The sequence below is a fragment of the Anthonomus grandis genome, chromosome 10 (assembly GCF_022605725.1).
Source record: "Anthonomus grandis grandis chromosome 10, icAntGran1.3, whole genome shotgun sequence".
Classification (NCBI taxonomy): Eukaryota; Metazoa; Arthropoda; class Insecta; order Coleoptera; family Curculionidae; genus Anthonomus; species Anthonomus grandis.
This window is the reverse complement of record NC_065555.1, coordinates 24,051,005-24,075,136: the sequence shown is the minus strand read 5'-3', so window position 1 is coordinate 24,075,136 and position 24,132 is coordinate 24,051,005. Positions and strand designations below refer to the sequence as shown.

The 24,132-nt window shown below is 31.5% G+C and overlaps 1 protein-coding gene and 1 long non-coding RNA gene across 3 annotated transcripts in view; one reads left to right on the top strand and one right to left on the bottom strand.

The window, feature by feature from the left end:
* Window positions 1-24,132, bottom strand: part of LOC126741597 (myosin heavy chain 95F) — a 205,661-nt gene that overhangs the window by 39,288 nt on the left and 142,241 nt on the right. For both annotated transcript variants that reach the window (XM_050448084.1, XM_050448085.1), the window contains exons 13-18: window positions 23,432-23,525; window positions 23,247-23,377; window positions 18,078-18,285; window positions 17,777-18,018; window positions 17,594-17,721; window positions 17,378-17,525 (exon numbers count right to left, since the gene is read on the bottom strand). In XM_050448084.1, the coding sequence (XP_050304041.1) occupies window positions 17,378-17,525; window positions 17,594-17,721; window positions 17,777-18,018; window positions 18,078-18,285; window positions 23,247-23,377; window positions 23,432-23,525 (951 nt within the window). The remainder of the gene's footprint in view (window positions 1-17,377; window positions 17,526-17,593; window positions 17,722-17,776; window positions 18,019-18,077; window positions 18,286-23,246; window positions 23,378-23,431; window positions 23,526-24,132) is intronic.
* LOC126741599 (uncharacterized) lies at window positions 5,477-7,007 on the top strand. Its single transcript, XR_007662236.1, has 3 exons — window positions 5,477-6,371; window positions 6,648-6,798; window positions 6,864-7,007. It is a non-coding gene; the product is annotated as an uncharacterized LOC126741599 (long non-coding RNA).

Here is a 24,132-nt window from a genome sequence, read left to right as displayed (position 1 = left end):
ATAAGGACTGAAATTTAGGTACGTTAATCTTAGAACCTGAAGAAAGTACTCTTAAAATTAATTGAAAGTTTTTAATTAGAGTTGAGTCGATACCTGTTATTTCAGAGCTAATTTCTACGTTTTTAAAATATGTCCTGGCAGTATTTCCATCATTTGTGGGACCCGGGCTTTGGCTTATCGACAATTAATCCCAATTTGTCTTTAAATTCTAACTGAATTCTTTTTTTTGTATTTTTAAAATTGTCCTTACTTTCACCACCTTTTACTTGCCACGTTTTTAATTGTAAGCGATAGGCGATGTGCAATACACACTCAAAAAAACGAATCCAGCAATGAAGTGTCGATAGGCCAAAGCGATAGTTTTCAGCATTTGGTGTTCTTTAAAGCACTGAGTCCTGGTTCATTTGCCTTGGTGTGGCTCCACAAATAATGCACCTGAATGTAGAACAGGTTTCTGAAAGGATATTGGCCACACTACCGTCAAACATAGTGAATAACATTTCGTAAGAAACATTTACATTTTTTTCTGAAATAAAAAGATGGTATTTATTAAGATTAGTTATTAATGACTCAATTTCGCCATGAACGGTTCGAACAACATCTGAAGTTTCTTTTGTACGTGGGTTAGACCATATACTTTCTCCCTTTTTAATAATCAATTGATCCTAAAAATTTTATGAAACAACTTTAAACTACTTTTTGTAAATCTTGATGAAAGTGAGAAAAAGGGTATTTTAACACTTTTAATTATATATCTGCAAAAGGCTTAACATGAAAATGATAACTTACCTTCGAAAATGTTGTTCATACTTAAGTGTACAAATTAAAAATATATTAACTTTAAAACACTAGTGAACACTACAACAATTTTATTTTAAACTAAACTTCTAAAAATAACCACAAATCTTTACCGGTATAAAATGTTTTTATTATCCAAAAGTTTCTGAATAAAAAAAGTTAAAGGTACCTGCCTTATCTTACTCGGGTATTTTGCTAAACAACACCAAGAATATTTTAAAAATTAAATACTTTATTTGTGCATTTTTGTCCATTGGTTGCAATACTGTGCGACGTTGCCAACTATTATTTCGCGGCTTGAGTAAAGTCGGCTGTGGCAATGGGGATAACAAGCTTCCCGCCAATGTTGCCGGATAGCGCCTAGAAACGATCCTCTCGATAGTGGCGCGTCGCACAGTGTTGCAACCAATGGACAAAAATGCACAAATAAAGTATTTAATTTTTAAAACATTATTGGTGTTATGTATCATAAAATTTTTAGGATCAATCCTCCAAAGTGTTTGCTTTTAAATGACACCCATCACTTTTTGGGGAATAATGCGGAATTTTTGTTTTTGAGAAAAAACCATACCTAATACAATCCTTTATGAAAAATGGCTAAGTTGCGAAAAAAATAAAAAGGCATCACGAATAATGGAAACAATTACAACTTATTTTGCATTAGATAATTGTTCAACTGACATTGAAGCAAAGCTGCTAAATAGCAGCAAGCTATTTTCTGTTTTCGTAAGTTCTGTTTCGTTAAGAATGTGGAACAATTGTGGAAGACGCCGAGATGCTTTTCTTAAAAAACATTTGACATGGTTACAAAGCACTCTTCATTTATTCTATCTTCAACCAAATATTCCAACTGAAGCAACTGACATGGAAGTGGATCCTCAACCAAGACCTAGTCGTGGAAGACCGCATGTGCCTTTTGAAGCTTCATGAAAAAGAACCAAATTGCGCAGAGTACAAGAGTTGTTGACAAATTACACGCCAGAAGAAATATGTTTTGCGGCAGAGAAGATTAATTCTCAACGAAAGGAAATTCCTTCAGAGGCAAGAAAATTAACACCTGAAGACGCCTTAGTTCTAAAATTAATTCTTGCATACAAACTGTTTTCCGAGCTATCGCACTCTATTTGAATGTAAATAAACATTTTTACCCTAGCAAATTATTGTGAATGACACTTCAGCTGACGTTAATCTTCAAGAACTTCTAAATAAAACTGCAGAGAGTATTTTAAAAATTCAGGATATTATAATACATTCTGACAAAAATTTTAAATTAATTTGCAAATGGGGGTTTGACGGTAGCTCGGGGCATAGTCTTTATAAGCAAAAATTTGAAGATAGTTTGTCAACAGATGAGTACATGTTTCTTGACGCATTAGTTCCTCTTAGATAAATTGATAATGAAAATGGAGAAAGTATATGGTCTAACCCACGTTCATCATCAACAATGTATTGTCGACCAATTCCATTTAAATTTACAAAGGAAACTTCAGATGTTGTTCGAACCGTTCATGGCGAAATTGAGTCATTAATAACTAATCTTAATAAATACCATCTTTTTATTTCAGAAAAAAATGTAAATGTTTCTTACGAAATGTTATTCACTATGTTTGACGGTAGTGTGGCCAATATCCTTTCAGAAACCTGTTCTACATTCAGGTGCATTATTTGTGGAGCCACACCAAGGCAAATGAACCAGGACTCAGTGCTTTAAAGAACACCAAATGCTGAAAACTATCGCTTTGGCCTATCGACACTTCATTGCTGGATTCGTTTTTTTGAGTGTGTATTGCACATCGCCTATCGCTTACAATTAAAAACGTGGCAAGTAAAAGGTGGTGAAAGTAAGGACAATTTTAAAAATACAAAAAAAAGAATTCAGTTAGAATTTAAAGACAAATTGGGATTAATTGTCGATAAGCCAAAGCCCGGGTCCCACAAATGATGGAAATACTGCCAGGATATATTTTAAAAACGTAGAAATTAGCTCTGAAATAATAGGTATCGACTCAACTCTAATTAAAAACTTTTAATTAATTTTAAGAGTACTTTCTTCAGGTTCTAAGATTAACGTACCTAAATTTCAGTCCTTATTTATTGATACTAGGAGCATTTATTTAAATTTTTATGAATGGTACTACATGCCTAGTACTGTTCATAAAATTTTAACGCACGGTTGCGAAATTATTAGCTTTTTTGAACTCCCTGTAGGGCAGCCTGCAGAAGATGCTCTCGAAGCCAGACACAAAGAATTTAGAAAAATTCGTTTACATCACACACGAAAAGTATCGAGAATTCAAAGCAATACAGGCCTCATTAGAACCCTTTTGATAACTTCCAACCCTAACTTGGCTTATCTTAGAAATCTGTCAAAAAACAAAACAAACCCATAACGTGGGATATTTAAATGACCATATAGAAACAGATTCGCTACTTTTAGAAAATGATAATGTACCCGAAGATGTTTAGTGTTGTAAATAAGTTCTTTTTTTTCACCCTGTATAAAGACACCAATTTCTATTCAAACTATGTATAATTTGATAGATGGTTGGTAAAAGTATTCATATATAAATAAAACCAAAAAATTGGTTACTTTAACTTTTAATTAGATAATGATTTTTGTCTTGATTTGTTTCACCCTGTATAAAGACATCAATTCCTATTCAAACTATAATTTGATAGGTTGTTGGTAAGTGTCCATGTATAAATAAAACCAAAAAAATGGTTACTTTAACTTATAGTTGAATAATGATTTTTGTCCTGATTTGTTTCACCCTGTATAGAGAGACCAATGCACTTTTTTGTTTAAAATATGATTTAATGTTATTGGTTAAAGTGTCCATGTATAAATAAAAATTTAAAAGTGGTTAGTTTAACTTTTATCTAGTGATAATGATTTTTGTCCTGATTTCCCTATAAGTTGCAATACTGTGCGTCGCACCACGTGGGAGATTCGGATCCGTTTTGGTGGATCCGTTTACGCTTTGAAAGCGAGGCTCTGCCGAGATGGACATTCAAATTTGATTTTGCTTTATTTACAAATGAGAATATTTTATTTATGTGATTCATTTATTGTTTTAAAAAATATGTATAGGCGCCGTTAATAATTATATAAATGCATTATTAGACTTTTTCCCCTATAGTCTAGACTTTTAGATATATAAATTTCATCAATTAATAAATTAACAACTTTCTCAGTTGGTGCTAAAGAAGTGGATACAATGTTTGAATAATTAGTGGTGTCGTTAGTTTTATTTAAGTCAGAATTTGGTGACACATTAAAGCTAGATGAAGAGTATGGTTTATTAAGCTCACAATAATCAGAAGATTTATGCCTAGTTAATAGATTTTTGAGTTGAGACCACCTACTTAATTTAAATTCGAAAGGTAAAATCCATTTTAGGCCATTTTGGGACAACTCATTGTTTTTTAAAAAGACTTGTAGGTCGAACATGTAGATCGCATGTAGATCACATGTAGATCGATCGAACATGTAGGTCGCTATCTATTGATATTTGATTAATAATATTTGTACAAGCATCATTCAAGTTTAAAGTATAGTAATATAGTTTTGTATCCCGAACAATTTTTACATTCCACAGGTCAGATATTATAATTTTTTGGGAATAATTGCTCATAAGATCTTGAAAATTCATTATGAAATCAAGTTGCTAAGAGGCTTCATTGGCAAGTTCTTTATGTTTTTGTTGTTGAAAAGGCACTGTTTTGATAATATCATTTGGGTCAAAATGCTTGCCACAAACCACAGAATATCGAGTAGGAGCCCAATTATCTCTAGGTATGGCTTTTAGCCATTTAATTTTTAGTTGTTCATCTTTCGGAAAGCCAAAAACAGGAGCGGTACTCTCTAACTCGATAAACATAGAAATAGACAAGAAAAAATATAGAAAGAAAATATCTTTCTATGCGCGATAAGCACTCGCTAACCTTTTCTCTATGTCACTTGGCATCGTTCGGCTTTAGACATTCTTATAATACCCAATCTACAAATATAAGCCTATTTTTATAGCTAATGAGATTTTTCACAGCCCACAATGTCAATAACTGGAATGTCATTCGACATTATCGATCTTTTAAGTAATAAGTATGCTTTGTTATTGTTTCTGTTTTCATCCTATATCCATAAGGGATGCCGATAAGGGAAAAGTTTTCTTATAGATTTTTGAAGTAATTTTAGGTATCAACAAGACGGCGAATTTTATGATGGATCCTCCTAATTTTATCTCTTTCCTAGTGTGTATTTATAATAGCTTAATATATTTTCTTTTTTTTAATTTAAATATATTTATAGAACAAACGATTGATTTAAGGATAAAAGGATTATATATATATATAGTATTTTCAAAATTTGTAAAGAGTAATAAAACCCATTTTATTCCCTTCTGTGGAATCACTGGGAATTTCCCAATTTCGGGGCGTAAATAAGCGTGGATAAATTATATGACCTTATAAACTTAATGATCATTTTAAACCTGAAAAAAGTAGTTAACAAATTATTATAGTTCACTCAAAGATATACCGTTGATCTTTTGACCGCAATAAAACCCTAATTATCTGTTGTAACCAAGTGATTTAAGTAAGTTATTTTTTTGTGGACTTTTATGGTTTAACATTTTCTAATAAAATACTATTATACTTTATTTAATTAGTAAGTTTCATTTAGAATCACTTTCAAGCCGACCCTATTCCCTTTATCACTTCTTAAAAACGTTGGTTTTTGCACAATGGGGCTTAATGGTCTAATATGAGAATTCGTTGATTTTCAAATCTGCTACAAAAATCTGCTGTGTTTATCTTTATAACCATTTATCGCTGTTTTTGTAGTATATAACACACAGACACTGGCTGGGAGATGTTACTAAGACTTAGTAAGTTCTTAATAATAGCTACATTCACTTTCCTTTTCGGAATTTCACTTAAAAACTCAAATTTAAAAGAGGAATTCAAACGATTCCCATTAAGTCCCATGAGAACTGAAATGAAAATGGATCTGAAAACCATGTTGCCGATGTTCTTATTTCGCGGCTTGAGTAAAGTCGGCTGTGCCAGGGCCTTGACAGCTTGGCCGATTTACGGAACACTAAAAAGCTTCTACTCCTCGAAATTTAGATGGCGCTAAGAATGCAAAACTAGTTAAGCCACCGCTTTTACCGATGCTGCACGGACTGTCAAGCATTAAATTGTGTCATATAAAATGCGGTCATTTTTAATTCTTTAACTTGCACAGGCTTTCTTTTTTACATTACATTACAAGACCCCGAGATAAAAACAGTAAAAACTTTGAATCGAATATAGATATTGGCGACAGTCAGAAATGGATTCTGAAGAAGCTGTTGTGTTAAATCTGTGGACAGCAAAAGACATAGATTGGCTAGTTTTTTAACAGTTTTATATTTGGGTTCAGATTCTTAGGCTTTAAAACCATGAAAATCTCAGTACTGAACAAATATATGAATGGGAAAATTATTTTACTCCACATTCATTCAAGCCCAATTCAAGCAGGGGCTTTAAACCAGATGCCATACCTTCAGTTAATCTCCCAGGCTTAATACAAAGTAAGTTAGAATAGTCTTCGTAACAAGTGACCCCACCGGAGGTGTAAGCTTAAGCTTAATTTAATGATAAATTGCTTGGATTAACCTAAGCTCTTTAAAAAATAATTTAGCTTTACCATAGTAAAAAAAATTACACTTAACTTAGTAATGTGTCTCTTAGACTGACACCACTGTTGTGTGGCCAAATATTTGGTATATTTTAAATCAATAAAGTAATAACTTTTTTTTTGAGTCAAAGATGTATAGGACATTACATTTGAAAATGTCTTTTTTCAGATCACGATTATAAAGAACAGACTACTTTTGATCACATGGAACAGCAGCCGCCAACAGAATATGCTGATGGATTAAAAGTTAAAAACTTAAAAAAGCACCTACGTCTTTAGTAATATCATAGGATCGTAGGCAGACAATATGGCAAAATGGGGTAAGATTTAATTTTTTTGAATGATTTTACAAATTATTACTTCAAAATATGATTTCTATTTCTAGACATTGGATTCAAAATTAAGTGGAGCTTAATATGGAGCAGAATTCATCTTGTTTCCGTATATTTTTTTAAGAGCGTCACTGCGTCAATGTCAAAATTGACTTAGAATGTGATGCTAAACCTGAAAGAAGAGAAATTTCAGCAGATTTCAATGCAGAGCAATTTTATCTCATACATATCTTAAAGTCTGAAATTTTTAAAGAAATAGAATAGAAAAATGGTAACTCCAGTAAATTTTACTTTAAACACATTTCCTTATTGCCTCTTTCATTACTAATTTGTTGGTAGTTATTTAGTTTATAAAATTTACTAAAGAACATCACTAGTGAATTGAGTAGAAGTATTTGCTTGGTGATTTTATAAAAATTCTCACTATATAAAACACCCTGAATAAACCCTAACTTAAAAAGTTTTTTCTTCATTCTTCAACAAAGTTTCTAATTAAAGTAATATAAGTTTATACATTAAAGAATTTGGAAGAATTTTTATATTTTAATTAATGTTTTAACACGTGTGTACAATTGTTAATTTTCATTGTATAATATAGTAGTACATTATGTAAATATTGCTTGTTTAGTTTCTAAAACCCAGACCTACTAGATGATATAGAATACTAGAATACTACTTACTAGATGCATTAGTAGGAAATCTAAGGGTCTTTCAGAAATTATAGTACAATATATAAAAAGAAAAAGGGGACAAAAAGAGGAATTTATTTATTATGGGAACAAAAAAAATCCAAATTTAACACTTTTTCAATCTGCCTGAAAAAGTATTAAATTGGGACTTTTTTGTCCCCATATTAAATTTTAAGTAATCGATTGGTCACTTTTTCTATTTTCGTACTATAATTTCTGAAAGAAACTCGCATTTGCCACTAATTTTAAGCGCACGGTATAGTAGAGCGAAATTCAAATTTGGCGCCATAATCAAATTTTAATTTACCCGCTATGACGTCATAAACCCATTTTCATTTCCGGCTAGTACCGTTTCTCGAAATTCAGAGGGCGCAACAGTCAATCGACTTTCAGGCTCTTACGAGAGTTTCCTATCTAAGTAGTATTAATCTATGGTAGAGACACAGATAAAATATAAACAGCAGGGCCTTGAAAGCTTGAGCGCTTTACGGAACACTAAAAAGCTTCTACTCCTCGAAATTTAGATGGCGCTAAGAATGTAAAGCTACTTAAACTACCGCTTTTACCGAGGCTGCATTGACTGTCAAGCATCAAATTATGTCATATAAAGTCCGGCCATTTTTCATAGTTCTTTAGCCTGCACAGGCTTATTTTTTTACTTCTGCCGAAAAACTAACTATTTAAACCGAACTTTTAATTTTAACTTTTTTAAATCGAAAAATTTTTTTTTCCGAAAAATCTTAACAAAATTGATCTATTTTCATATTTCCCACAAAATTTTTCCAGTTGTTTAGTTCAGTGTTATATAATAATAATAATAAATGTCTTATATTTCGTAAATTTACATTATGTATTTTTTACAAATTTAATCATCTATTAAAGTAATTACCAGAAAAGTAAGGCGCAGTCCTAGCTAAAGGCTACTCTACTGAACCCCACTTGTCCGGCTGACTCAAAGTAAATAGTATAAAAAAAAGCAACAAAGAAAATGCATATTAAACAGCTTAAATTTTTAATCTGAAGTTTAAGATTTTTCGTTAAGTATTGTTAATTCAATAGGCAATGAGTTGTATAGCTTAATGGAATTAAAAGTAAATGAGCGCTTCGATGATGAGACATTGTTATCCTACTAGAGCATCCGATATCTCTGGCCTGAATATTGAAGCGTGTTATAAATTTAGATTTAGTGGCTAGTGGAAACGATGGGTTTAATAGAATCCTGATTAAAAAGTTACCCATATGCAACACCCTACTTCTGTCCATCCTCAGCCAGTTAAGTTAAGAGAAATTTGATCATATTTTCGTAATCCAAATACTATCCGTGAGCATTTTGTATTTTTTGTATTAGATTTTTGTGGATGACGTCTAAGCACGGACCACAAATAAAATCACAATAATTGAAATTGGACAGGACCAGAGATAAAGCATCCTGCGAACATGAAAATTGAGAATATGACGATTTTTGTATAAAATTTTCAATGATAAAAATGGCTTTTGAATTAATAATCTTACATATTCACGAAATCTCAATTCATTATCCAGAACAATACCAAAATTCTTTACACTATCAACCATAATAAGAGACACACCATCCAGATTAATATCCATATTGATTTTAAGAAAATCTTTCTTAGGGCCAAATATCATAACATTAGATTCAACAAGGATTAAGTTTAAGGTTATGCATTAAGGAGAGTTGCTTAAGACGATTTATATCTTGATTCAATAAATATAAGATGCATTTAAATAGGCCTGATGCTGAAAATGAATATAAACTTGAGTGTTATTTACAAAAGCTTGTAATTTGCAAGATTTTAAAGGCTTAAGAATATCAGAAATGTAGATAATAAACAAGGGCCCCAGAATAGAACCTTGAAGCACTCCAGATAAGATTTTAACCTCAGAAAAAAAATTATTTGAAAATATTTTTTGAAATCTATTTTGAAAATATGATCTAATGAGACCGACCGATTTAAGTTTTGCTAATCATGACCTATTATTGACCATATCGAATGCTTTCGAAAAGTCTTAAAGAATAAGTGCCGTTGACAATTTCTTATCTATTAAGTGGTGGATGCATAGAGCACAAATTACATACTTTCGATTAGTACATAATTTAATGCGTAACCGAATGAGTGCAATCTTGTTAAATAATTTTTATTTGACATATTATTTCATTATTAATTAATTAAGGCAACCTTTGCAGAATCTATTTGTACATACAGATCGTGTTTTCGTTCGTTACTTATAGGAAACCGCATAGAGGCGAAATTTTGCAACGTCGCGCGTGTACGAGTGCCTGCGACAGAGCACCACGCCGGCCGCATATTTACATACTATACTACAGCACAGAGCACCATAAAACTCAGCGGCTCTGCACCGCAGTATAATGTAGTTGAGAAATGCGCTTATTTATCACTACATAATATTATACTACGCTACAGAGCTTTAGAAAGAAAAATGTTTTTATGTGATTTGTTGGGTGCTGTAAAATTGATAGTTTACAGCATTCATTTTTGTTGATGATTTTAATATACAAGATGAGGCGTGTTAAAATATTTAATGAATACAATGCTACTTTAAAATTTAAAAACAATGTTGTGAAGGTGTGTTATATTTTGGGTTTTAGAATTTCCATAGTGCTTTGTTTCTAAGTTAGATTTTTTTATTTTTATGTATATGAATACAAAGTATGTATCTAAATAAGTACATATAAATTGTTAGATTTTAATAAGGTGCTCCCTACTTAGTTTAGATTTGAAATTTAAAGGGCCTAATGAATAAAAATAAAGCAATTACTTTTGCTTAAAATATGAAAGCAAAACCTCAAGATTTTGCGGATTAGAAATGGTAGTGAGAGTAAATGGTTACGGTAAATGGTTGGAATATACAGATTATTATTTATTTTCTTTTTTTTGACTCATCTACCTAATATTGTCTACCATAGATTAGACATGTTACCTTTCTATAGACAATATTACCAAACTTAAGGAGTTTCTACGAACATTACTGTTAAGCAGTAAGAAAAAGCTCTAAGAAATCATTCAATATTTTATTAGATCTTATTTATATAAAAAATAAATAAAAGAGATGATACCTAGTATTCATTCAACAAAAAGATTCAATTCAATAGTACCTATCTTAAAAGAAAACATTGAAATATTTAGTGATATATTGCGTTTTGACAATTGTAGGGCACAAGTTTATTTAGTGACCTTGGAGCCTTAACGTGTTCAAAAACATATTATTTATTGTCTTTAAAATTAAATTAAAACTGCTTGTTTTTACTAAAATAATATAAAGCTATATTATAATAAAATAATGCTTGTTGAACTCACTAAATATATGTATAAACATATTTTTCTAGAATTAAAGTTCTTATAGAATTCTTCAAAAAGCATTTTAGTTTGAATATAGAACAATAGTGCACGTAGCGATACAATTAAGACTAAAAAAATCTAAGAAATAATAATAACAGCAAACCACTTGTTAACAGATAATATTTATATTCAATAGTCGATTTATTTCCCACACAGTAAGCAAAGTTTACACCGCGAGTACCAATTTAGTCTTCCGACTAAATACTGTGTTCATTTTATTAAATCCTTAGGCTTTTACTCCAACAAAGACAAGACTATTATTTTAATCCCTTGTTTGGCCCTAGATATCAGCTTCAGTTTTAGTTCTTGAATAATGTCCATATACATTATACCTATATGTTTTCCCCGAAAAAAACTAAATTTAGTCTACCCTGTTTGGCATTGACTAAATTCCTTTATTAACTTTTAGTACGCGGTTTTTTACAAAGGAAAAATACAAGGTACACCTTCTAACTCTAAACAGTTTGCAAACTTTTCTGAAATTGCAAAAAAATTTAAAGCAAACTTCAGAAGAATACTTAACGTAGTCAAGCTTAACCACTGAAGGAGTTTTTAATTTAGTTTTTAATTCATATGAATTGCAGAATAATATAAATCAACTTATGCGCTATTACTAGTTTGTGGTTCAATGTGTGGCTACTTTGAACATTTCTACCAACATAAGGGCATTTTTCGCATTCATTTCAGAAAAGTTTACCCCACTGTATTATCCATACAAGCAGTTAAGCCAAATTTAGGAATGGACTAAAGAAATTACGTTTTACGCGTATGTATTTAAAAGTTGTATTTACGTAACTTTAAAAGCCCACAAGCCAGTACTAAAACTTTTAAAATACAACACATCTTCACAACATTAGTTATTTGTTTTCAAATTTTTCAGTCGTATCATATTCATTTAATATATAAACACCCTTTATCTTGTATATCGAAATCGCAAGCAAAAAAACAAAATTCAAAATAATTACACAATAATTAAATGTGTTACTACCAATTTTACAGCACCAAACAAATCACATAAAACATTTTTCGTTCTAATGCTCTGTACCGTAGTATAGTATGTAGTGATAAATAAGCGCATTTCTCAACTACATATGATACTGCAGTGCAGAGCTGCTGAGTTGTATGGTGCTCTGTGCTATAGTATAGTATGTAAATACGCGCCCAGAAGAAGATTCATCAGAAAACAAAATATTTTAAAAAAATATTCGTTTTCATGTGCCTTCTTCATCATGGTTTCACAAAATTCCATTCTTGGCCACTGGTCTTCAGGAAATATTTCCTGAGTTTTTGAATACTTGAAACATTTGTACCCATATTTTTTCCAGATACGAGCAACAGTTTTATTACTCATTCCCAGTTCCTCTCCAACACTTCTAGTGGACCGTGTCGAATCAAGTTCTAGGGTACTGCATAACATTTCTTCCCGCCGTTCTATATCCTGGACCACTTCAACAGGTGGTTCTTGACGTTTTGTGTGGCATTTTTTACAATCTTGAAGACAAAAAGATGTCTCAAAATTTGTAACCACATTTAAAACCGTTTTTGCACAAGGAATCGGTCTATTCTCAAATGTCACTGAAAAGAAATCTCTACATTGTATTGCCGAATTGCCTCCATAAAACCATTTAATTAGTTGAACTCTTTCGGAAGGGGTATAAACAGCCATAGTGAAAAAAACACGAAAATAACGCTCAAAAATTATTAATGCAACGTGCAGTAACACAGCAAAGTGAGGTCTGCTGACTCCCGGTTCAAAAAATAAAAACGAAAAATTCCGCCGCCTGCAAGCCGCAACCAAGCGGTGTTGCCATTATTTTGGGTAATACGTAGCTCACGATAACACGATCTGTATATTAAACTCTATAAAAAAATATGTTTTAACCCGTAACGATTTCGGACTAAGGTAAGTTACTTTAAATCGGCCTCTTTTGATCTCAGGATTTTTGAAAAGACCTTTTGAGGACACCCGATATAGTTCCTGAGGAATTACCCCATATAGATTAAAATAATTTAGTTTTAATCATGATTTAGAGTGTCAAATACCTTATTAAAATCCAATAAACATAAGATTGTTAATTGTGTTTGATCTTTATAGTGCCTAATGTAATTCGTAATGTTAATACGGCAAATGCTTTTACTACATTGTTTCTTAAAACCTGACTGACATTCAGGTATAATTCTACAAGAATTTGAGAATGAAATTATTTGATTATACATAGATGTATTTCCAGAACCGTAGATAAAACAGGTAAATACCAATAGTATTTACCTGTTTTATCTATTTTTCTGTTTACCTCTTTTTTTATCTATCTGTTTTATTTATTAGAAGATCCTTATCTTCTTTAGGGTTTTATGCTTCTGTAAATGGTTAAATGATTAAGCTATAATATTTTAGGTGGAGTAACTCATCCATTAGAATAAAATTTAGTAAACTGAGGAAATCAAAAGCCTTTTATTTTGATAAAAATTAATTTTTTCTTTGCATATAGTGTCATTCAAAGAAGTCATTGAGTACATTTGCCTCAGATAATTATGCAGGTATGATGTTTTATAGATTTGCGGAATAAGCATTTTTCTCATGTACTATTGTCGTGTTTAGTAAATTTTTTCAAAATTGCGATAATACTGATGACGATTACCACTTTTAGATTTCAAATAATTCTTATGTGCGTTGTTTCTTGGTTTTATCAGTAATAATTGTTATCAGGTATACATGACCAAAAAGCTTATTTTTTTTAAAATTTTGTAGGTGCACATTTATTTGGCTCAAATACTTTATTTTGATGGCAGTTCTCTTGTTATTAACGTATGTGCAATTATTTAAGATAACTCGGATAGCCATAAAAATAGAAGTTGTCGAAAATTGGTAAATACTTCTAAATTTCATGACAAGACAAGTCAGAAATTTAGAACATTGAAAGACTAGAATTAGTAAACAACAACTTTGTTTGAGTCCAACATGTGCACATGGGCAAGAGGGGTGTTTTGTTTACATACATATTAGCCGATTATTTGTTGTCAAGTCTAGACAAATTTCCAACGGAGGAAATTTTTAAACGTTAATTTAACTTATTTGTGTTGTATTTGACAGCAAAATGTAAAATAAAAAGTATAAATAGAATTAACTAATTTTAATATTAACCAAACATTCTTATGTCTAAAACTGCTTCTAAAAAATTTGAAGCAACAACACTGGAAGTTTAAGCGCCTGAATGATACGCGTAGTGTCATCTGTTAAACGGCTTTTTGTTTATATTTGAGATTTATGTATTTTCATTCATTTTTGGTTTAAAAAGGAAAAAGGTCACATTAGTGTTTTTTTAAATTGCTAGGATGTCAAAAACTTGTGTCGTTTGCGCCATGATAAAAAGGCGATTCAAGCCGATCTTTTCACAAGTAAGTACCGATACTTTCATAACATCACATCATGATCTTATAGAAATAAACCTAATAAAAACTTGAATGTGAAAGTGTGCGATACAAAAATCTTTATATTTTTAAATCTAAATATTTTTCTGAAAATATTCATCTACTAATAGGGTAAAAAAACTATAAAACTAGATTTTTGTCCATGGTTTTATTAACAGGATTTTATGTTTTTTTTGTTGTTTTGGCAGAAAAAAGGCATAATACCTATGTTCTTATCTATAATATACAGTGACCGCCTAAAGTTCCGCATAAATTCGATAAAAATTAGAGACATGATTTTTTGAGAAAACGCTCGGACCCGTTGATTTTTATTTTAAGTTGCGCATTATTTCACATAACTTTTTGTATACAGGGTGGAACAAAAAAAAAGATATGACGTCATCGAATTGGCGGCGAAATTCCAAGCAAGTTTCGTATAACACACCTTATCTCAAAACTCAACTGTACAGTAATATATGTACAGAAATCTTTACAATTAACCAACAAGAAAGCAAGTAAGTACGTCTATTTACAAATTAAGATAAAATGGAGGATAAAATGTTATAAACTGTGAAAACTCTTATTAATATATCAAGTGTTCAAACTGATCCCCATTTACTTCTTGGCAGAAAACAAGACGGTTTACAAACTCATGTAAAAAACTATCAATTATTTCGGGTGATATACGTCTACTTTCATATCTAATTCTATTTTTCAATTCTTCTACGTTGTTTGGCTTCTCAATATAAACTTTACTTTTCAGGTACCCTCATAGAAAATAGTAGCATGGATTTAGGTCTGGTGACCTGGTCGGCCGCTCTATTGGCCCTCTTCGTCCTATCCATCTTCCTGGGAACACTGTATCCAAGTAATTACGGACATCTCGAAAGAAATGTGGCGGTGCGCCGTCTTGCTGAACCACAAATTATCTGTCGGGACAGCAGGGTCTTGTTCGTCTGGGTTTAGGGCAGCCAAAGCAGGGATAAGATCTTCTTGAAGAAAATTCAAATAGCGTTGTTCTGTTAAGTTTTCTTCGAAAAAGTATGGCCCTATTACTCTATTTTCCACGATACCAGCTCAAACAATAATAGATTTACGGAACTGTGTATGAGCCTCAGTTGCCCAGTGTGGATTTGACACTGACCGGTACCGACAATTTTGCCGATTTACGACACCGTTTAAACAAAAAGTTGCTTCATCCGAAAACAAAACTCGTAACACAAACTGACGGTTATTATTGCAAATGTTCATCATTTGCTCGCAAAATTGGCTTTTTCGATCAGGATCGTCCTCATTTAATTCGTGTATTAGTCTAATTTTATAAGGGTGGTACTCATTTGCTTTTAAAATGCGTCTTACTGACGTTCCGGCTATATTATTATCAACTGAAATTTGTGAAGTTGCATTGTTTGGATTTGCTTCGACGGAGAGCAGAACGTTTAATTTTGTTTCTTCAGACATTTTTGGACGACCTGATCTTGGCAAATTTTTTAAAGGAAGAACTATCGAAACACGAGAAGAGTTGCAAGTAGTGACTAGGCAAGCTTTTCGTGCTATTATACCTCTTGAGCTTATAAACGCTTGTAAATCAGTTAGAAAAAGGTGTTTATTATGTATTCGAGAAGGAGGTGTTCAGTTTGAACACATACTTTGAAAAAAATGGTTCTAGTTTGTAATATTAGTTTATAATTATTATTAAACTCTGTAAATATGCCTAGAAATTATTGTTAATTGCTTTATTTTTTTGTAATATGTCGAAAAATATTAAGTTTATAATCTAAGTGATAAATTTTTCCATAGACTACTATAAATGACAATGTAATATCGGAAATATCGGAAACAACTAAAATGAGATATATGGTGTTATATATTTTTGAAAAGAGGATTTCAAGGGCTTTAAGAATTTATAAAAAAATAATATGTGTTCCATAAGAAAAAAAATTTTTGGAATATCAACTTTATGAAACACCCTGTATAAAAATATATAAAAAAAATATTTATTATTAAAAAGTACTTTGAGAAAGTGTTTTCAGAAGTCAATTATCTTTAATAGCAAAAAAGTTATGGCTAATTACCGAAATCGACCAAATTCAAGATACGCCCCCTAGCGGCCAAATACTTTGACTTAGTAAAATTTTGATAACTTAAATTTTTTTTTTTACAGAATTTGAGCTCATGACATATAAGTCAATTTTTTTCTATCTGTTCGGAAAATACGAGTTTTTTGTTAAAACAGTCGAAATCGCACCAACCTGTACAGGCTAAATACCTATAATAAAAATATTATAACCTGTAAAAAACCTGCAACTCCTTCACAATTTGAACATCCTTGTAGTTTTAACTCTTTCCGCTGTAGCAATACTGTCCCTTTAGATATGTGATATAAAATAAGTGATGTAAAACTGAGTTTTGTTCAATACAATAAAATTTTGCAAAATGTTAAAAATTTGTGTCTTAAAACATGATTTATTAAGAAATCCATAATATTGATAAAATATTTAATTTCCATTAAAATGTTTTTTATTAGGAACTTCCTCTAATGAAGTCCATTAAAAAAACACATAAAGAGCTCATAAATGGTAATATTACTTAAATTTAAACTCTATAATAATTAATAAATATTCATCATGTAAATATTTGTTGACGACGTCACTGGTAGAGCGTGCTTGTAACGGTGGCATCAACAATGCGATCGAGCGGCGTTGCGATGCCTTTACAGTTTTCTCTAATATACTCTATTTATTATTCATTTAATGTTGTATATTGACTTCGATATAGAGTATCTTATCATATTTTATTTAAAAACATACTTGATATTTTATTAGTAATATTATTTTGTGCCTTCGAAAACAACTAAAAATTTTTATGATATTATAAAGTGATTTTTGCCATATCTATATAAGGATTTAGCATCATTGCATCAGAGATGTTGCAAGCAAACAAACCTGCCCATAGTTCCACGGCATGCTACTTCTAGCCTTTCAATGTTCTAAGGTCAAAAATAAATTAATTCCAGAGCGAATGCGATACCGTAGACACCCAGTTTCAAATACAGCGACAACTACTTAATATAAACTAGCATAGAATTACCTGTCTAAGTCTCGCTTCTTCTTCCAATTTCCTTTTCGTTTCAATTTCAGCCTTCTTTTTCCTTATTTCTTCCTCTTCTTTTACTCTACGTTCTTCTTCTTCCTTTCTTCGTTTTTCCTTTTCCATTTCCTCTTGAATCTTTCTTAACCTTAAAAATGGGGAAATTTGATAAAAATCATATTGGTTTGTCAAAGAATATCCCAAAAAAGCAGTTACCTTTCATGTTCTTCCTTAATCTTTTGATCTTGAATTTTTTTCTCTAAAGTTGCCATATTTTGATTAATTTTATTTACTAAGCTACTATATAGGTTTTCAATTGTCTTATTGTCGAGTTTATCTTCTGTCTAAAAAAAATTTGTATCAGAATATTTCAATTAAAAAAAAAACATAAAAAAATACCTTTATGCGACTAATCGCAGCATTTAATTCAGTTTTTAATTTATTAATTTCATTCGAAGTGGCATCCCTGTCTTTTTTGAGCTGCTGAGCGATTTCTTCCAACTTTTTAAGTTTAGAATCCAGAGCGCGGATATTCTTAACTGTTCGTATTCTGACACCATATTTCTTCCTTACTAAATATCCCTTTACATTTTTCTGTATTGTTACTAAGGCACTGCGACGGTATAATATCTTGTTTTTCACTAAAAAATGTTAAACGTTTTTAGCTTTATACTATTAAAATTATCAGAAAATACCTTACTTTTAATAACAGTCAAGGCACAGAACTGAGTCTTTCTCCATCGGGACTTTACCAACCACTTCTTAACATTCGCTACTATGGCTTTAAGATTTTCTGGGTCCGATCTCATGATTTTATCAAACTCGGCAAATTTTCCGGGTCTGAAGAACACTCTCGTTACACCGAACTTGAAATCTTTATCGTGAAGTTTTAAACTATGCAGCATAGCCTAAAAATAAATAAAATATAATAAAGGGTGTTTTTTTAGAGGCGGAGAACTTTGAATTGAAATTAAACACAAAATATTTTATTGATATGAACGAATTTGCTTTTATATTAAAGAATTTTTTTTGGCATTAATATTTAAAAATGATTTCGGGCATGTGACCCCTACGGCTGGCGCGTACGTGGCGTAATCTAGAAGTCCAATTTTCACGCACTCTTTCCAGTACTGCAGGCTGTATTTCGGCAATCACGCGTCGTATGTTGGCTTCCAAGTGCTCAAGTGTTTCGGGTTTATCAGCGTAGACATGGGACTTAACATAGCCCCAAAGAAAATAATCTTATGGCGTCAAGTCGCACGAACGAGCTGGCCAGTTTACAGGTCCATTCCTTGAAATTATTCGTTGCTCGAATGTCTCTTAGAGTAAATTAATTGTATGGCACGTGGCACCATCCTGCTGAAACCACATTTCTGCAACGCCTGCAACGGCTTCCAATTGAGGCACAAAAAAGTTGGTTATCATGTTTCTGTATCGCTCACTGTTTACTGTAACGTTCTGACCATGAGCATTTCTGAAGACATACGGACCAATGATTTCACCGGCCCATAAAGCTCACCACGGTTAGTTTTTCTGGATGTAACGGTTTTTCGCCAATAGCTCGTGGATTCTCATCCCCCCAAATTCGGCAATTCTGCTTGTTTACATAGCCATTTAACCAAAAATGTGCTTCATCACTGAACAAAATTTTCATATGAAATCGTGGATGAACAGCAATCTTTCCTTCCGCCCATTCAGCTAATTAATCCGGGGAATCTGTACCATATTTCATAAAAAAAAAAAAATTGCAACCCGCAAACGAATGACTGGATGTGGTAAAGGGGTTCATAAGAAACATAAAAATAAATTCATACCTGGGGTAGTTGCAGGGTGGTTTTGCGGGGGTGAAAACTGAAAAAAACAGCTGGAGCATTTTTCTATCGCCATTTCCGGCGAAAGTTGACGCCCAAATGAAAAGTGCTTAATGGCAAAGTTGTAGACAATATAAAAATCTATAATTTTTGTACAGGGCACTTTTGAACATAACCTCAAAATGTTCAAGATAAATGCAAAAATTGCAAAAAAATTTTTTTTTTCGTTTTTTATTTTTCATTTATCCAAAAATTAGGCAATTTTCATAAAACTTGGTATAAATATACCCTTTAGTATCCCAAATAATCTCTATTTTTTTCAGTACTATACAATAACAATTTTTCAAGAAATTCAAGTTTTTCAAAAAAATTACTTTTTTTTTAAACGAAATTTGTCCTACAGAGAATTGTCCTAGGAAGTTCATATGGGGCTCATTTTTTTTGTTTTTATTTCTACTTTTTAATAAAATAAAGAAAGGTTATACTTCCCATTTGAAAATAAGCCAAAAAATGCAAAAAACTGATTTTTTTTGCAACAATGAACTTTTTAATAATTGTTAATAATTTACTAACAATTTTTAAAATGTCAAAAAAGTAATAGCACCACTAGATTCTACGAAAAAAAATACATAAGAAAATATATATTTCATCATGTCAAGTTCAATAGATTGTTTTATGCAGGAGACAATTCAAGGTTACCCCCCAGTATATATCACGTGCCTCGACGCGTATTCTGTATATTACACTAAATCAGCCATATAAGTCGATGTCGCTATATAATTATCGACGTGCAGAATTGATTTTTCGAACTTATCAATCCCAAATAGGTTTTTTTCAATTCAATTTGGCTACTTTTTTATCGAAATCGGCGATTTTCACATATTTCAGGACCTCTAAATTAAAACGCGATATAGTGTGTACATTTTTTATGTGTAATATCCCGTTTCTGTTTGGAGTTACTTATTATAGGTATTTATGTTGCAGCTCGGAAAGAGATTAGAGCAGATCTTCATTGTAGGCCAAGATGTTGATCTTTTAGTTTTATTGCATCAATTCAATTTAAACAATGCACCGATCTACTTTTTGAAAGTAGGTGCAGGAAAAGTAAATGATGCAATTTATTCATCAAAAAGTTTCAAATTCCAGCACTACCAATCTATTATTGCTTTTATCCGTTGTTTTACTGGCTGCGATTCAACATCTAGGTTCGCAGGGAAAGGCAAAAAAAAACAGTGGAAGCGCTCATGAACTCTCCGAACTTGGCTGAATTAGCAAAGCCATTTTATGAGCCTGATTCTCATCCAACTGTAATAGCTCACAATGGTTGTAATATGATTGCACATATTTACAATTACACTAAAGAACAAGCAACTTTGAACGATTTGAGATTTCAGCGTTACGAAATCTTAACTGCTGAATCTACATTCAAATTACAAAAGTTACCACCAACAATTGGAGCAGCTACACATCATTGTTTCAGAGTATATCATCAACTTCAAATGTGGCTTGGTAACAACTTAAGTGCAACCATTTGGGGATGGAAAGAGTCACTCGTGAATAATAGTATAATTCTTATGCCTCGATACCCAAGCGACACGATGATACCCGAAGAGTTACTCAAAAAAATCTTTTGCATCTGCAAAGGTAATTGCAGTACAAATCGATGTGGGTGTAGGAAGCATGGGCTATCGTGCAAATCATTGTGCACTAATTGCCAAGATACAGGCAACTGCTCCAATATCGATAAAATAGAGGAAGATTGCAGTGATTCGGAAGAGATTTTTAAATGAGTTTGAACTTCCAAGAATCTCATCGGCGTCTACGCCGAAAAAGAAGAAGAATGTGAAGACTCGGATATCAGCGATTATGAAGATGCGGAAAACGCTGAAGAACCAGATTGTACTGGAGAGTCCGACCATGAACAAGTTTCACAGCATGTAAATTAAAAAAAAGACTAATAAATCAATAAAACAATACGTCGTATTATATAAACTGTACATAATGTAAAACATTTTCTTGTATCATAAAATATTGTATTATATTTTCTTGTATAATAAAATATTGTATCATAAAATGTATAATGTATTCATAAAATCAAATACTGCAATAAATTTTCAGCAATTTTGTAAAATTTTAATCAATTTTGTACAATTATTTCATACTTTTAATAAATTCCATACATTAAATATTTTTTATGGAAATATGTAAAAACCGCTGATTTCGATCAAAAAGTAGCCAAATTTTGTTTAATAAAATCGATTTGGAATTGGTAAGTTCGAAAAATCGATTCTACCCTTCGAAAATTATAAAGCGACATCGATTTCTCTGGTTGATTTAGTGTAATATACAGAATACGCGTCGAGGCACGGGATACATACTGGGGGGTAAGCTTGAATTGTCTCCTGCATAAAACAATCTATTGAACTTTACATGATGATTACATATATTTTCTTATGTATTTTTTTCGTAGAATCTAGTAGTGTTATTACTTTTTTGACATTTTAAAAATTTTTAGTAAATTATTAACAATTAATAAAAAGTTCATTGTTGCAAAAAATTTGTTGCAAAAAACATTTTTTCAGTTTTTTGCATTTTTTGGCTTATCTTCAAATGGGAAGTATAACCTTTCTTTATTTTATTAAAAAGTAGAAATAAAAACAAAAAAATGAGCTCCATATGAACTTCCTAGGACAATTCTCTAAAGGACAAATTTCGTTTAAAAAAAAAGTAATTTTTTCGAAAAACTTGAATTTCTTGAAAAATTGTTATTGTATAGTACTGAAAAAAATAAAGATTATTTAGGATACTAAAGGGTATATTTATACCAAGTTTATAGTTTTATGAAAATTGCATATTTTTTGGATAAATGAAAAATAAAAAACGAAAAAAACATTTTTCGCCATTTTTGCATTTATCTTGAACATTTTGAGGTTATGTTCAAAAGTGCCCTCTACAAAAATTATAGATTTTTATATTATCTACAACTTTGCCATTAAGCACTTTTTATTTGAGCGTCAACTTTCGCCGGAAATATCGATAGAAAAATGCTCCAGCTGTTTTTTTTCAGTTTTCACCCCCGCAAAACCACCCCGCAACTACCCCAGGTATAAATTTATTTTTTTTATGTTTCTTATGAACCCCTTTACCACATCCAGTCGTTCGTTTGCGGGTTGCAATTTTTTTGTTAAAAAGTACAGATTCCCCGGACTAAATGTACAGCGCAAAAGATGATCCTGGGGTTTTAACTCCTGGACAAGTTGAATTTTATATGCTCGCAATCCGAGATCTTTGTGCAAAACTTTCCATAAAGTGGATGGACATAAGTTCACTTGTTGAGAATGACGACGAATTGACACATTTGGATCATTATCAACACTATGCTGCACAGCAGCTATCGCATGTTGCGTGCGCAGTGTACGGTGTCTTGTCGACTAGAGTAAAAGTATTGCAAAAACGATCAACAGTTTCTCGAATTAATCTCTCTGAAGGACGATTATGAGCACCATAAAACTCACGTAATGTCTGATGTGTTTCCCGAATAGAATTATGTCTTTCAAAATAAATTTGAACAATTTGGAAACGTTGCTCCGGCGTGAGTCTGTTCATGATGAATTGCCAAACCAAACTAATCTAAAAATAACCCAGGACTGTCAGGTCGGCTGTCATAAAAAAACAGTGTTTCTAAATGAAAGTTCTCCCGCCTCTAAAAATTTTTACATGTACAACTGCATTTTTGGCTGCGTAAACTTTGTTCCACTTTGGTTGTAATTGCAATGTATCTACCTTACTATTAAAGATGCAATGTTCTATCTTTAATAGTAAAATTATTCGTAAATTCAAGACAAAAATACTTTGACTCAGAAACATATGAGGTGACGATTTATATGATATATTTTGACATGTAAGTTTTTGAAAATTCCTTTCCTCCATAATTACAATTTATTATTTGAGGGAGCACTAATAATTTGCTATTCATTAAATAAATATACTTGATATAAAACATTCTGCGATTCAATTATAAATTAGATGGTTGTGTTTGTTATGTGGTAAATACGTACTTCACAAAACGTTTTGGGAGCAAGCTGTTTTAGTTCTTTAGGTAGGTAATCTTTATACATAGAATGTAGATCTGCGAATGGTGTTCTACTGGGAAAACCGTGCTCCATAAGCTCTAGTACAGATGCCATTCCTGAAATATTTAAAATAAAAAATCCAGCCAAACGCAACCTGTTTTTAAGCATACCAGAACATGTAAGTTGCATTAAACTTAAACTGCCATCAAATTGCTGGTCCACCATTTTGTTGTTTGGCTTTATACATCTGATAAAATTTGTACCCTGAAAAAAAAATGTATTTTAGTGAAAACATTTCTGAAAAGTTTGAATTATTTAATCATAAATTTGTCAGGACCGTTAAATATTATTAAGGGTTAAAAATATTCTTAAAAATCTCAAATTTTATTCTATATTATTACCGGTAACGATTACTCAGGTAACGATAAGCTAAAAAACAAAAACAATTTGACTTTCTTGCTTCTTTAAAAAAATCTTAATAGAAAAAAGATTTCTACTATCAAACACTAATGAGAATTATCAAATATTTTTGAGAAAGAAAGGTATTATTATCCGGCAATCCAATCTGTAACTACGGGGCAATGGTAAGGGGGGCGCAGTTTTAAATAAAACATGGCTGATTTCGTTCCTAAAAATTCCAGCGGCTTATGCAAAATCCACCGCTACTGAATACTTCAAAAAAATTTTAAATTTAAATTATTAGTTTAAATATCCAATAGTAAGAAAATATAATTAATAAATACAAAAATAACATTAAAGATCATGTTCAATCCTCAAACTGTTTTTCTATATTTGTTTTTATGTACAAATGTACTGCAACGAATTTTAAATTAAAATAGCGCCCAGCTCAATTCTTTTTTTTGCAATTGAG